Genomic DNA, 15,430 nt, shown 5'->3' on the forward strand with positions numbered 1-15,430 from the left:
CCACATTTTGCACCCCATCTCTGTTGCAAAGTGCATGAAACCTGGAGGGAGGAAGAGTTTGGAGGAGACACACACAAGTCAGTCTGTGCACACATGGCTGGAATGCTAGTTGCAGCTGAAGCGTCTCTGGAAATAGTTCTTTTAATAAAGATCCAGTTTAGTTTTAGAAACTTGGAGTCTTTTGATGTTATTACCCAGCACACGGTACATGAAACATGGTGGCAGCAGTCAGCCTAGTGAGAGACACAGCAACAAAGAGAATGTGATTAACAGGCAAACAAAGCAGCATCTAGAAGCAGAGATGCTACAACTCCACCTCTCATTCAAATTATGTGCCCACAGACTGGCTTCCTGGTGCATCCTCCAAATTTTTCCCTCCTGCAACCGGTGCTTCTCCCTCCAAGTTCCATCCAGGTCGTTACAGTTTCCACCTGGGCTGCACTTCCATCTCCCCAGGAGGTGATTATCTAGCCATCTCTGATTGGCGATGTGGATGGGAGGATGGTTACGGTGTCTGGGTGGATCGATGGGACAATGCATGTGGATGGAGAATAAGACATCTGAGCCACGAGGAGTCTGGGTTTAGAGTCCTTTGCTGGCTACAAAAGTTGGTGAAAATCAAACCCAAACCCTTCCTTTCTTGCCGTGAGAGGATGGGCCGTTCCCCAGGCAGACAGGGCTCTTCTCATCACCGTGCCCTGAGCACAAGCTTCTTCAGCACGAGGCTGTTCTGGTACTCTGTTCCCCATGCAGTCGAACATGATGATATCTGCAGTGCATTGTCATGAATGACATCATAATGGTGCAAACAACGTGCAGGCTGTAACCCCTTGTTTGCCACGATGGGTTCACAATATTGGGGTAGCAGAAGGCAGGGTGGGCTAGGATGTATGTTAGGACCACTGGGGATAGAGAACAATCTCCACACACTCATCCTCCTCATTCTTCCAGGGCTAAAAGGGAAAGAAACTTCCACCGTTGATCTTCAGGACTCCAGCAATGGTCTGTGTGGTGCTTGGAATATACAAGTGAAAGAGCCTATACTGGGCTTATTTGAGAGATCTTGCTGCTTTTCCTAAGACATACGGCACATTCCCCAAGGGAAGGGTGTGTCGGTGATGCCCTGCCAGCACTGTCATGAAGGGCTCCCACAAAAGTATTCTCACTTAGCCTGTGATAAAGCCTGCACAGCTGTCTGATCTCTCCCCCACCAAGCGGGTAAACCATGCATAGAGGTTTTAAAAATCTCTTTGGCCCAGATCCTCAAAGGTATTCTTCCTTTGAGGATCTGGGCCTTACTGCCAACTGATCCAAGCTAACTGAGCTGGTTCTTTAGCTCAGGCAGTCAAGACTCATACTATAAGATCCAGAGGTCCTGCGTTCAATCAGTGCAGGTGTCCTGTCGAGAGGCATCATTCCATAGGTATATGTGTTCACAGAAAGGAATGGTGCGGGGCTAAGGGATTCATGTATAATCCCATTTAAACCAAAGTTCTTTCTTCATAAACCCAGCCAAAGAGCAGGAAGGAGCAGCAGCCCCTGACACACAAATGCACTTTGTTTCAACTTCCCTCCTGGGAAAACACACTCAGGACTTGTCTATACATCGAGTTACTCACAAATTGCTGCTTTTCAATAACTCCATCTGTGCAAAAGTCCTAATACTGATCGTGTAGCCCAGGATGAGTTGAGATGGGTGAGGTGATGGTGATCCAATCAGATATAAGAATGACCACAGTGAAGCTTTTCTGGCCTTCTGGATGTGTGACATGAAGTCCATAACACCATACGAGGATGGGACAGCTCTGTGGGAGTCGGGTCTTGCATGGCTAATTAATAATAATGCATGTTTGTTAGTGAACAGTGTAAATGTATTCACCGCCCCCCCACCACAGGCTTCCTGTGTGGCCCTGAGCAAGTCACTTTTTCACTCTGTACCTCAGTTTCCCAACTGTAATATGAGGCTAATAATGTTTCCTTTCTCTCATCCTTTGTCTATGTACACAGTGGCTTTTGGGGACAGGGACTCTCTTTTACTATATGTATGTACAGCACCTAACGCAACTGGGCCTCAATCTTGGTTGGGGCCTCAAGATACTACTATAAGTGCATTAATGATCATGTTAGCAGCGTTCCGGGGGATAGCTCACGGGGGAAAAAATTCAAAGGGAAAGATGTTGCTCCTCCAAAGTATAGCTCTGAGCCCAAGGGCTAAAGGATGTCTGGCAGGGATGGTTTAGAGGGATCCAGAGATTGGGGTGAACCCACCCTGCTGCATCTGGGTGGTGGGATATTAACAAGGCACCACCCTCCTGGCACATAGTACTGGAATCTCGAACCATTGCTGCTGAGCAAGGAGGATGCTGTGATCGCGACACACTAACAGCCTCCCCTCCTTGCTGAGGGAAGCCGGGAGACCTGGGACTCAAGATCTGAAGGGAAAAGAGATGCAGGGAGAATGAAGAGCGTGAGACCAAGAACATTGCCTCCCCTTGCTGGGGAACTCCAGGCTTTTCATCTTCTTGGAGAATAAGGCCCTGCCTCCCGAGCTGGAATGTAAAGGGGATTAAGGATCTTGAGAAACGAAATTACCTCATTTGCTCTTAATGACTTGTACATCTTTGCTGAGGCCAGGGCTGTTTCCTGGCACCCTGGGGACCCATTCCCCCATCTCTCACTGGCACATTGCAGGGAGAGAATGGCTTCAAAGAGGTGCACAAGTGAGCAAGGAGAAAGTGTCTCTGGGCTTGGAGTGTTGCTGGAAGGAAAGGAGGGCAGGGAAAGTTTCCAGACTCCACCATGTATTTTAGCTCCCTCCTCCCCCTATTTGGAGCTTGCCCTTGCTGCTGGAACCAAAGGGGCGGCTGGTTATTTTGTTTGCTCCAATCCACGTTGTCTCCTTGGTGGGGAAAACAGGATTTCCCATCAACAGGCTCAGCTTTTAGTTAGGAGCCGCTGGAAGAGGGCAAGGAGCCAGATGGGGAGGAGGCTGCTGGCCATCCTGAGCTGCACTCAGTATCAGGAGCGGAGACTGAGCCTGGGCCATGTGACATCTTCTCTTTCAGAACCATCACCCTCCCCTAAAAATGTATAGCACGGGTGCACTCCAGCGTGGCTCTGGATGGCAGTCGTGGGTCAGGATCAGAGCTCTGGACCCTTTCTAGGCCCCTGATGTGTGCAGCTGATGTTGGCCTTTATTAATGTGGCGCATAGGGTGTTGGCCTGTTGGCGAGAGTCAGGCGGCCTGGGTCTGACACTGACTCACTGAGGGCTATGTCCACTGGTATCAAGGGAGTCACGCCAGAGATGCAGCTGGTTCTTCTGTGATGCTGGACAAGTCACTTAGAACTCAACAGCCTGATGCAGCTCCCAGGGAAGCCAGTGAAAAGACTCCCATTGTTATTGCTCAGGTCTGGACAGGGGTGGAGTGGAGATGTGCCCCTATCGGGGAGCCTTGGGTGCCATTATAACTCAGCCAGCAGCAACGCAGCCTTGGCACCACAACCTGTCCGTCCTTCTCCCCTTGGGAGGGATGCGCTATCAGCTGGGCCCAGCCCTGCTCTGAGCATCAAGACTGCCTGGCCCATCCCTGTCTCACATGGGTCAGAGGGAAGGATGAAAACCTGTCCCTGCAGGGGCTCAGGAATCCCATGTGGATGGCATGGAGGAGGACTGGGGTCTCAGGGATATTGCTGTAGTATCCGAGCCTTGGCTGCCTATTCCCAGGTATTGATTTAGTTGGTGTTGGTCCTGCTTTGAGCAGGGGGTTGGACTAGATGACCTCCTGAGGTCTCTTCCAAGCCTAATCTTCTGTGATTCTATCTGATAGCTGTTTGTATTGTGCTTTTTTTTTTAAGCTTTAAGAGTAAGGAAATACAACATAAATACAATACAAAAGCCAGACCCTTGAGTCTGCCCATCCCAGGGAAGAGGAGTGTGTCTATGTGATAAGAAGAGATGGTGACCAGGCGCTGTGAAGGGCAAAAGCACTGATTTCGCTGTGGCCTCATGCGTTGCCCGAGCCCCGTTACTTTTCAAAAGCGCTGAAATGCTCGTTGGATGGAGGGAATGCTTGGATTACATGCTGTCTGATTCCATTGTTGTCCATGGATCTCCAAGCTGGGGTGCTTCACGGAGGGGGAGGGGGAGGATTTTTGATTTAAACCTGCTCGCTGGTCCATGGTGCAAACTTCAGCAGAAAGTGACAGGCAGTTAATCATCTGCATTCCCATCACCTGCTTCGTCTCTGAAATATCCAGTAGACAGGGCACCTCTTCGTTTGTACAGAAATGGGCCTCAGAGTGTGTGTTGGAACCTTTCTTTTACAGTATCTTTAAAAGTGCCGATAGCAGTAGACCCAGACCAAAATCCTGGATCCATACATCCTCCAAAGTTGGCTCTAAACTCTGTGGCCCCGGCCCAGCTCTATTACGAACCATTATTCATTTAAAAAGAGAGGGATACAGTAGATTTGTCCTCTTGGGTGAAATCCTAAGGACCTTTCTCAGTCCTCAAACAGCCAGAACTCCCACTGACTTCAACCGGAGTTCGATTAAGCACGAACTGAATAAAGCCCTCTGGGTTTGCCTGTAGTGAAGCCATGGGTTTTTTTTTTTTAGAAATAATAAAAATCTGTGTATGTCAACAGCTCCTTTCATCTAAAGGTCTCTAAAGCAGAGAAGAAGAATGGTCCAGTGGTCAGAACACTAGCCTGGATTTGGGGGATCTGGGTTCAAATCCCTGCTCTGCCCAAAGACTCCCTGGATGCCCCACTTAGCCTCTGTGTGCCTCCATTCCCCATCTACAAAATGGGGATAATAGCATGGTCCAGCCTCAGAGGAGTGGTGTGGAGACGTCAATACATTAAAGATTGTGAGGTGCTGAGGTAATGGGGCTCAGATCAGGACCTAACATCGATGAAGCAGTGTGAAAGTAGTCTTGCTGGATCTCTGTGAAGTAAGTAAGTCTTCATGGGTAGACAGTTATTGAACAGAGAGATTAGATGATTTGCCAAGCATCGCACACTGAGTCAGTGGGAGCACCAAGAACAGAAGACACAGTTCCCAGGCCTAGACCGTCTCGGGAGAATACACCCTGAGTAAGGTTTACTGGAACTGCAGTTCACACGCAGCTGTGATTTTGGATCTTTCATTCTGTTCACTATCGATGGAGGTTCACACTATTCAAATTCATGCTCAAGAGGATTCCGCTCATGATGAGGTGGTACCTCTGTATATGGGTAAATGAGTCCCTCCTTCAAAATGTGTCCATTCACAGATAACTTTACAACAGAGAAAAGGAGGACTTGTGGCACCTTAGAGACTAACCAATTTATTTGAGCATAAGCTTTCGTGAGCTACAGCTCACTTCATCAGATGCATACTGTGGAAAGTGAGCAGGTTTAAATCAAAAATCCTCCCCCTCCCCCTCCACCTTTGTGAAGCATCCCAGCTTGGAGATCCATGGACAACAATGGAATCAGACAGCATGTAATCCAAGCATTCCCTCCATACTTTCCACAGTATGCATCCGATGAAGTGAGCTGTAGCTCACGAAAGCTTATGCTCAGATAAATTGGTTAGTCTCTAAGGTGCCACAAGTACTCCTTTTCTTTTTGCGAATACAGACTAACATGGCTGTTACTCTGAAACTTTACAACAGAGCTCATTCGTCCCTCGTTTAGCTGGGCAGCAGGCACTATGATAGGTCAAGAACAGAGTAATAGATATAGTAGGGAGGAAAGAAATGGCGGGGGGGGCATAGAGGCATACAAGAGAGTGGTGGCAAAGAGATGCATGAATTTTAATGGTGACTTTAGTTGTCTTCCATGTTACTTTTATCGTTGTTTATTACTTAGACTGTAGTAGCACCCCCAATATGCTAACACTGAGGAAGGACAAGGTCCCCAGACGACGTGCAGTGTCACCAAAATTCACTGACAAAATTCCACACTGGAGCCACAGTCATCCTTGCTGTCACTCCATTGACCTCCATTCACTGAGGTTTCCACGTACCACCTCTGTGATCTCTGCTGCTCCCTCGCTTGTTAACTTGCAAGTTAATTTGCATCACCACTGCTGGAAAAAGTAATGAAGTTGACTGGAGAGAATATAAACATGGGATCTTAGGCTGAGCGGGTTTATCCTCTGTCACTGACTTCTAACAAAGCTCTTTCTCTGGGTTATAAAGGCTGTTAAATGCTTTGAAAGGAACACAGTTGTATTCAGCTTGGATGCTTGAATGTTCTCCTGTCACATAAGGGGCTTGGGTTCACGGGTAGCACTCTGACTTTGTAGTCGGGGGTCTGGGAAGCAGCATTTAGTGACAGTGACTGCTAACAAGATGATATGGTGCTGATGTGGATGAGTGAAAGGAAGGGAGGATGCTTGCAATGGGCAAACTTTAGGAAGTTGAAAGGTTTTCTTTGGATGAGTGCCATGATCTTTTTTTTGAGACTGTCTGCCTGGAATATGTGGGAGAACAGAAGCTATTTTCTCTTTCCTGCTTCCAGAAACTGAGAGAGACTAGCTTCCCTTGCTGTGCTTCACCTTTTGTTCTCCTGGCTGCAGGGAGATGGAGATCTCTGGGGGAAATGAAAAATAAGGTTTTGCTGGGGGAGAAAAGAGATTTGAAGTTTCCAAAAAGTTTGGTTTGATATTTGGACAAAAGTTTAAGGCTGTAACTAAGCTGGCTTGTGTGCACTTGGTAAAAGGCAGCTTCAGGGTGAATGAAGGGGTCCCAAAGAGCCACTTGGGAATGGACTGAGAGGAGTCCAAGCCATGTGACTCTAAAGTAATTGAGAAACTTTTTGGAAATCCTCTTGAACTGCTCTGAGGCTCAGGTGGAATTTTAGATGGAACAAGAAGCCCTGAGCACTGCAGGCAACGTGCTGACGTTCTCCTCCTGGAAAACCCATGCTACTGGGTCTCTGAAACTGCTGCTCACAGCAAAGCTAAAAAAAGCAAAGGACAGAAAGAAAAGAGGCCGTGGGGAGCATAACCACGACGGGCAGTGTGCTCATGAATCACTTTTCTCCTTCCCCTCAGGTGCTCCGTGGATAACAGAGTCACTCGAGTGGCCTGGCTGAATCGCAGCAGCATCCTCTATGCCGGCAACGACAAGTGGTGTTTGGACCCCCGGGTGGTGCTCCTGTCCAACACCAAAACCCAGTACAGCATCCAGATCCAGGATGTGGATGTGTACGACGAGGGGCCCTACACCTGCTCCGTGCAGACAGACAATCACCCCAAAACGTCACGGGTGCATCTCATCGTGCAAGGTAAGGCCCAGGCGAGACAGGCTTTCTTGGGCTGCTAGGAGCTCATTGCTTCCTTGGTTTCTCTTCTCCCATCTCTCCTGGTTCCTTTTCCCAATGGCCCCTTTCAACTCCTCTTCCCATTTGCCACCATGACCTTTATTCCCAGTTCTCTTGTTCCCGTGGCTCCATCCTAGTCTCCCTCTTCCCAAACAACAGCAACTCCCTTCCCATTCCACTCACGGCCTTTGCTCTTTGCCAGCCTTGTCCCGGCTCCCCACACAGCCTGTCTGTCTGGCCTAAAGCTCAGTCCAAGTGTCATGGTGGGGGTTGTTTAGCCCCAAGTGGAGCAGGTTCGTGAGGACCAGGCAGTCCAAGCAGAAACGAGCAAAGTCCATGTGTTTTATTTTTTTCTGGGAAGATAGGGCAGGGCTTGCCTGACTCCCTCTGAATAGTCATCAGGCCTCAACCTCAGCCACTCGAGAGTGTGACACAGACGCTGTTCAAACCATTATTTTCTCACACTGGAGGGAAACAGCAAAGCAAATTATGTTTGAAGTAGTGGAAAGAGGGTGAGAGGGAGGAGAGCGAGCAAGCACATCCGTTCTGCGAGAAAGATACTTGCATCGGATCCATCTCTGTGTGTTGGGAGCGGATGTGTGTGCACCGCGGGGGCCGGGGGGGGAAGGTTGGGAATTCTCTGTGTAGGGAGGAGGGAGGATGTTTGTATTGGAGAGTTGTGTTTTCTAAATGTGCAGTCACTAGTACGTGCATGCACGCCAGTCAGGCTGCTCACTTGTGTCCATACATCCATTCTCTCATAGTGCAAAGTGCCATAGAGTCACGTCACAGTGCACAGTAAACACAGCACATGGGAGTCATGCGCCCGCAATCTTCCTCCATATTTGCCATCTTCACACAGCCTTGAGAAGCATCATTCTGTGTCCCGTTGAGTCAGTGACATCATGAGACCACACCTGGCTCAGGTGCCCCCTGGCACCAGTCCCTCCAAAACTTGCTTCTGCAGTCTTCCTCCAATCATCTGACCAATGTGGCCCACAAACAAGTTATCTTTGTTTGATCACCTTAACGATCTCAGAAATCATTCCAGTTATGCTATACATTTCGGTGATTACCTTCTCGTTAGTCATATGTGAGGTATAGCTAATGCGAAGCAATCACCTGTAGCATCTCAATTTGAAGGCAGAAAACCCTTTATGTCCTTCTTCCTTAGCATCCACGTCTCACAGGCACATAGCAAGACGCTGAAGACGAGACTCCGCAATTTCATTTTACGCTTCATTGAAATACCTTTGCTTCTCCAAATTTGGCTGAGTATTGCTGGAGCAGCAGTCGTGAGTCTGATTCTGTGTTGGTTGTCTGAGTGATGTTTAGTGTAGCTTGCAGTCATACTACCCCGGTGTCTGAAGTGTTCAACCCACTCCGGTGCCTCCTTAGGTTTGGGTAGGAATATCTTTCACTTTTCAACAGATGTAGATGTCACCATCCTCTTTGCCTTTCCATGTGATCTCTTTAGACCTAACTTCTCTGCTTCCACCACTATAGTTTTCTACCAATTTTTGCAGCATTTCTTGCAATGATGCAGTCAGATCCATTTTATTCCTGAAGCATAGATGACAAATTTTTCATCCACCAACGGGTACACTCTCTTGTATGTTTCCATCAGTGGTGGCTCTTAAAATGTCTTCAACATAACAGTTGAAGAGGGAGATGCATGCAGCCCAGTTTAACATTTATCCCCAAATAATCCAACTACTTTGCTCACGGCCCACAAACAACAAAACTGTCATTTTTCCACAGATATTTTCTATCTGTTTTATTACATTTTTACCAACAAGCTGCAGGATTACCCAAAGAGGTTTGTGCCGTATGTTGTCAAATGCCTTCACAAAATCCACAAAGACATTTACTACCTTCCCAGCACTTTTGCACTTAGCACATGCAGATCAAATATTTGCTCCACTGGACCTCTTTTGGGTCTCAAGCTGGCTTGTTCTTCAGCCAGAAAGTTCTCTGTCTTGTGCACAGTTCTCTTCAGAACGATGCACAGAAGTATTTTATTAGGGCATGTCAATAATGAAATGAAGTAATTTCCACAAACATCAGATTGCCTCTTTTTATTAATAAGAACCATCAGGGACTAAGTCCAAGTCTTGTGGCATCTTCCAGACTCCCAAATCACATTGACAAACTTACGGTATGCTTGGATGAGTGCCCCTCACCACTTTTAATTAGTTCTGCTTCTATGTTATCTACTCCATTGCTTTTTCAGTGACCCCACTGCATCCTCAACTGTGACATAGGAGGAGGTTCACCAGGACAAGTCAAGCTTCTTGTGTAGATTGCCCCTGCCTCTTTCACTTCCAACTTAGAATTTGTTTCGTTCATGTTCTCAGCAATACCCACCCAAAGTGCTGGGTGAAACAATATTTTTTCCTGACAGGGAAACCTTTTGAAAGAGTCTTAATGGTTTCATAGGCCTTGCTAGTGATATTTGCTACAAAGGAGTTCTGTATATTGAAGCAGTCTTGTTCAAGCTAGTCTTCTTTTGCCACTTTAATCTGTGAACCTATTTCTTGTGTTAAACGAGAATATTGCTCTCTTGCAGTTTCATCGGTCTTCCTTTGTGCTCTTAACTTCCTTCGTTGATCACATAACTCAATAATATTCTCTGTGATCCAAGGTTTCTTCTTTAGGATCCATTTCCCCAGGAGACCATCCATGGTCTCTGTAATGCAGCAGGAGATGATGTGCTGTGCCTGATCTATGCCTGGAGCTTTTGTTTAATCATCCTCTTAAATTCCACTTGTGCTCGATGGACTTTCAGTGAGTCAGCATTATAATGGACTCCGAGTTTCTTGCTGCTCTTTTCTTGTTTCCCAGTTTGATCTTTATGTCGGCCATTACTAATTTATTATCAGATCCTATGTCGGCCTTCTTGAAGGATGGATTCCCCACCCCACTGAGACGACATCTCTTCGAGGCCGTGACAAAGGCGATCTTGTTCTGAGTCACAAATGCAATCATGTCCAAGTCCTTCTCCGTGCTGGTTTGTGCTTGAACAAAGTCTTCGCTAAGAATGAGTCGTTTCTAGTCGCACATTGCACGAGTCGCAGTCCTCTGCTGTTTTTCTCGGCGTAGCCAAACATCCCAACACAGCTGCACCATTCTGGGTAACTCTCGGGACCAGTGCAAGCATTCCAGGTACCCTATATCATTAAGATGTCTCTGCGGGGAACCACTGCTAGATCCTGCTCGATGTTGCGGTAGAATTTCTCAACCTCTTCACCATCACAGTCACTAGTTGGGGTGTAGCACTGGAAAACGCTTATGTTATAGGGATGGGCTGACCAGCTGAGGGTCATCGACCTGCTGCTGACTGGTTTGTATACGATCATGTAGCAGGCTGATCTGCTTCCTGATCAGCAGCGCAGCTCAATGTGTGCCCACTTTTCAGGCCATATGTGCATGCACAGTCTTCAAAACGTGTGTACTCACCAGCGTTTACATATGTGCATGTGTGTCTGTGTGGGTGTGTATCGGGCAGGAAGGAGTGTGCATGGTGCGATGTGTGTGAAACATTGCTCTTTTAGTTGAGGGCAGTCTGGGTGAGGATCAATGGAAAACGTCTAATCCCTTGCTAGCAGTCTTTTCTCTCCGAGTTGGATGGGAGCCCTTTTAGCATGACACACCAGCTTGAGTATTGGAATCTCATCTCGGGCTAATTTTCGAATGCTGATGGGTGTATTGATTTGGCAACAAGCTGGGTTAAAAAGGCACTGGTCTGGTACACAGAGTTGCGTTATGCTAATCCGCTGTCGATATGCTGGGGCTGAGCATTATTGACAGCCTAATGAATAGAAGGCCAAAAAGATTTCAGAGCTTTTTTTTCCCCCTCCTCCCTCCTTCTCCTTCTTCCTTTTAAAGCAATTGAGAAAACTAAACAGAGCCGGACTTTTCCCATCTCCATTAGCTGTGAAATGGACAGGGGGTGCATCGCCGCCCCAAATTCTTGCTGTTTATCTTGCAGTCTGTTATTACCTGCCTGGGTTTCTTTAGATGAAGTTGATCACCTGAAAGTTCTGGAGTTGCCATCAGGCACCGAGGTGACACAACACAATTATATTGGATCTGTCCTGATTTCTGCTGCCAGGTTTCCTGACGTAACTTTCTCCATATCCTTAAGCATCCAGACCCCTCTCTCCGTCGCGTTGGATACCAAAGTCAAATCCTGTCTTATTTCTCTAGAGCATCACTCCAAAGCACTGGAGGATCCTCAACTGGTTCACAAATGATGGGCCCAATCTTGCAAGGTGCTGAGCACCCTCAGCTCTCATTGTGGTTGGCTGGAGTTGAGGGTATTCAGTACCTTGTAGAATCAGGCCTTATGTTTTCTACAGGAATTGCTTAGCTCATCGTCAAAAGGCAGCCACTGCTGGGGTGGAACGCAGCAACAGTTTAACAGCACACAGCAATGCTACATCGCTGTTTAGGGCAGGAAGTGAAGAAGAATATTGTATTCAATTAAAAGTACACGGGAGACAGACTGTAATGACTCAGAGTAGAATTCAGCCAGGATGCTGGGACTAACACGTCTTGCCCTTGGAAAATGTGTCCTATAATAATATGACCCAGTATATCCTGCCTGTAAAAAAACAGTCTCTGAAAGTGCAAGTCCTCACTCTGTGTAAAGGGTGGCGCTCTGTGGTCCGGTGTCAGACCTACTGTCAGTGCTGAGTCCATCTGTGGGACCCAATGCCATGGCCCCTGGTGTCCTACCTGGATAACTCACTCCCAAGCCAACTTTTTTATTCAACTAAAATGAGGAAGGGGGATTCATCTCCCCTCTCAGGAAACAAACCCAAACCCAGTCATGAGCCAGCTTCTGGACAGCAAGGGCTGCAGATCACGGGAAGAGCAAACAGCTGCTTTTCCGACTGCAGAATGTGAGCATCTCCTGTTGTTCTGTGACGTTTATTTGGAAGGGTCCAAAAGGAGAGGTGGGCCAGGGTATTCAGTCCCTGTTTTCTAGTCCTCTCCCTTTATGGAATTTTGGCATTTCTGCTTCTGATTGAGGTCAGGGCAGGAAGCACCAGCGCTGCTGTGAAAATGGAACAGAGCAGCCTTGGAAACAGTTTATCTGAGCTGCCTCAGTCTCCTAGGAGGGAGTTTGTGGGAGGAAGATTTCGATTGGTGATGATAACACCTGAGCCACTTTGTCCATTGCTCACACCCCCCAGCTTTCACCTGTGTGACTCCTTTTGGAGACACGGCCTTGAAATCTCCCCAGACTGGCTGAACTCTAGCCCTTCCACATCTCGTTCTCAAACCTTCTGAAGACTTTAGCAGACTATCTGCAGGACACGTTTTCAGAGCAGTGGAGCCCTGCCTCAGATAACTAATAATGTCCCATTGCTGGGGTTAACCGCAGGGAAATGACTCAAATTTTAAATACGATCAGTTAAGGTAATAACCTGAAACAAATGGTACGACCAGGTGGCCACACACAGAGCTCTAGGACATAGGAAAGGGCCTTTGGGCAAAATTCTGGAAGTGAGTGCACCAGAACCTCTCAAGAAGCCATTGAATTCTGCTCTGGGGCAGGCTATATTCTCCTAAGGATCCAACCTTCTAGGGCCATGAGATCTTCCACTTTTGTCCGGCAAGTCCTCTTAAATAAATCCTGTGATTTATGTATGTAATCCAGAGATACACAATGAAGATGTCAACACACACTATGGACTACTTCTCTTGGACTGATACATCCTCTTTCCTCCCAGGGGCAAGTTGTCTTAGTGGGGTAGCAAAGTATAAGGTATCCTGGAACATTGCAGTGGGAAGAGGATACAATACCTGTCTAGTGCTGGGTTGACAGTCTTGGAGGCGGAAAGCCTCCTACAGAAATGCAAAAGAAAGGGGTTCAGCAGGACTAGCAGCTCCCACCACCAAAGAGCCTCAGCCCACACCGGGAGGGAATAACCCCTGTCATGAAAGGATAGTTCAGTCCCTGTCCCATCTGCTAAGAATACCAGCAAGGGAGCCAACTGTTCGACGGTGAGCTCCGTGATGTGGACGCTTGTCCATGGAGAGCCAGATGGCAATCCATCAAACTCAGGTCACCCAGGCCATTGAACAGCAAAACTCACCTTTTCAAAAGTGGCCACTGCTTATGGGGGCCTCAGTTTTGTGGCACTGAACTGAAGACACCATAGACCTGATTTTTAGGGGTGCTGGACACCTGCCACTCCCACTGACTTCTACTGGAGCTGTGGGCACTCCAAAGCAACTCTGAGAATCAAGCCCAAGTTGGGCACCCGAAAATTAAGAAATGCAAATTCAGTGGCCACTTTAAAACACGTCGGTGCTGGTTGTTCATGAACTGGGCTGGTTGCAAACCAACAAGTTAGGTGCAAAGTGTTAGAGGTTCTTAGCACCCACAGCTCCACCTGACTTTGTCAGCGTGATGAATCTTGGGAGCTCTGTGCTCCATCCCCAGTTTTGTGGCTCATCAGATCTCCTTTCACTTTTGTTCAAGCTTCACTGAAACTAAACTGCAGGATCAACGTTCCCTTTTCATTACTGGTACTGAAATGGACCGTTCTGGGGAGGCTGCCTTTCTCTTACCTGACCTAGTGTGTTTGGGTTACAATGAAGTCTCCTACAGATTGTACCTGTTGAGCATGGTTTCTTTTCAGGGAAAGTTCTGCCATGCATAGATGGACTGTGTTAAATAGAATCAAGAGGCACTGGCACAAAAGACTTCATCTCCTGGGCTCCTGGCAATGTTTTGGGTAGTCAGGATCAGAAGGCTGCGGGCAGAGAGGGATTCAGGGTGAGGAACGACCAGAGTATATGCCACAAAAATGTAATTGCCCCCTGGAATCCTGGAAGAGCCTCATTTGCAAAATGCAAGGCCACCGCTCCTGATCTGTGAGACACTGCGCGGAGGAACCTGGCGTGGCTCTCCGAGTTCTGAATGAGGGGACTTCACACACAACCCACTAGCCTTTGGGACACAACAGCTTTCCTTCCTTTCATCCTCATCTTCCCCCTGCAGGTCTAATTAACGACTAAATGCTTCCAAGCCCTGCCTGCTCCTTTCAGCCACCTGGGTGGTTGCTGCACTCTTCAGGAAACGGTGCCTTGATCTGGGGATCCCAAACAAACCTGCCTCTGGCCCCTACTGTGTCTCAGCCTTAGCGGCCCACCCCCCCTCACCCTGCTCCCCGTAGGACACACAAGCTATTTAAGTCTTGCAAACACAGCCCTGCCAGGGGTTACCAGGCAGAAGAGAGTGGGGAGGGGGAAGGATGGCATCTGGAAAGCTCTATTTATATTTGTAACACTCCCTCTCCTCGGCCTGCAAAAGACTCCTGCAGCCTTGTAAGATGTATTAAAGAAAGTGGGCCTTTTCTCAGTATTTGAAACTGACCGGGTGAGGGGAGCACTGCATTGGCTGGGGTTGAATTTCACTTAGACACCATGTTTGCATGATAGAAAAGGGAATTTTAGTGTTTCAGACAAACCAACCTGGGGGATATTAGCACTTTTCCATCTCTTTATCAGTTTCCCTGGCCCTATCTGACTCTTTCTGTTGTCGCTAGAGCAACTAATCACTCCCTCCCACTTTGTTTGGTGTAAATGAGTTTTCCCACTTCTTCCTGGGTCTGGTTAATCTGCAAATCCTGCCATTGTTTGATAGTTAATTACCTGCTTGCCTGGAGTTGGGGGGCTGTGTAGCTCAGGTGGAAGGGGGAAGTGCTGATATCTTGTCCAGGCATAGGAAAGCCAGCAGCGCGGAGCCAGGGCACTTCGCCTCACATATGGCGCAGATGCGGTCATGCGGGGTGGAGGCATGCAGCCCCACGAGCCTCTCTGCAAGGTGTGCGTGGTGTAGATAATGGGACCGTTGGGCCTACGGCATGTTCATGCTGCCTTTTATTTCCTTTGTGTGTCTGTTTTCATTCAAACACTGAACTCTGCCCAATTAATTTTCCTTTGGCACCGTGAGCCCCTTTTCTTCACATGAGAATAAGAATAGCTTCTAAGGCCTCACTCCCCCCCCCACTTGTACTGGTGTAAATCAGAATTAACCCCATTGCAATCCATGTGGCAATGGTTGTGAAAACAGCGTAAGTGGGAAAAGAGTTAGGC

General features: G+C 47.8%; 1 protein-coding gene across 6 annotated transcripts in view; it reads left to right on the plus strand.

Annotated features, from left to right (window-relative positions):
• Positions 1-15,430, plus strand: part of NTM (neurotrimin) — a 671,163-nt gene that overhangs the window by 534,218 nt on the left and 121,515 nt on the right. For all 6 annotated transcript variants that reach the window (XM_074936558.1, XM_074936557.1, XM_074936559.1 and 3 more), the window contains exon 3: positions 7,047-7,279. In XM_074936558.1, the coding sequence (XP_074792659.1) occupies positions 7,047-7,279 (233 nt within the window). The remainder of the gene's footprint in view (positions 1-7,046; positions 7,280-15,430) is intronic.

The sequence above is a fragment of the Natator depressus genome, chromosome 22 (assembly GCF_965152275.1).
Source record: "Natator depressus isolate rNatDep1 chromosome 22, rNatDep2.hap1, whole genome shotgun sequence".
In the NCBI taxonomy this organism is placed as follows: domain Eukaryota; kingdom Metazoa; phylum Chordata; order Testudines; family Cheloniidae; genus Natator; species Natator depressus.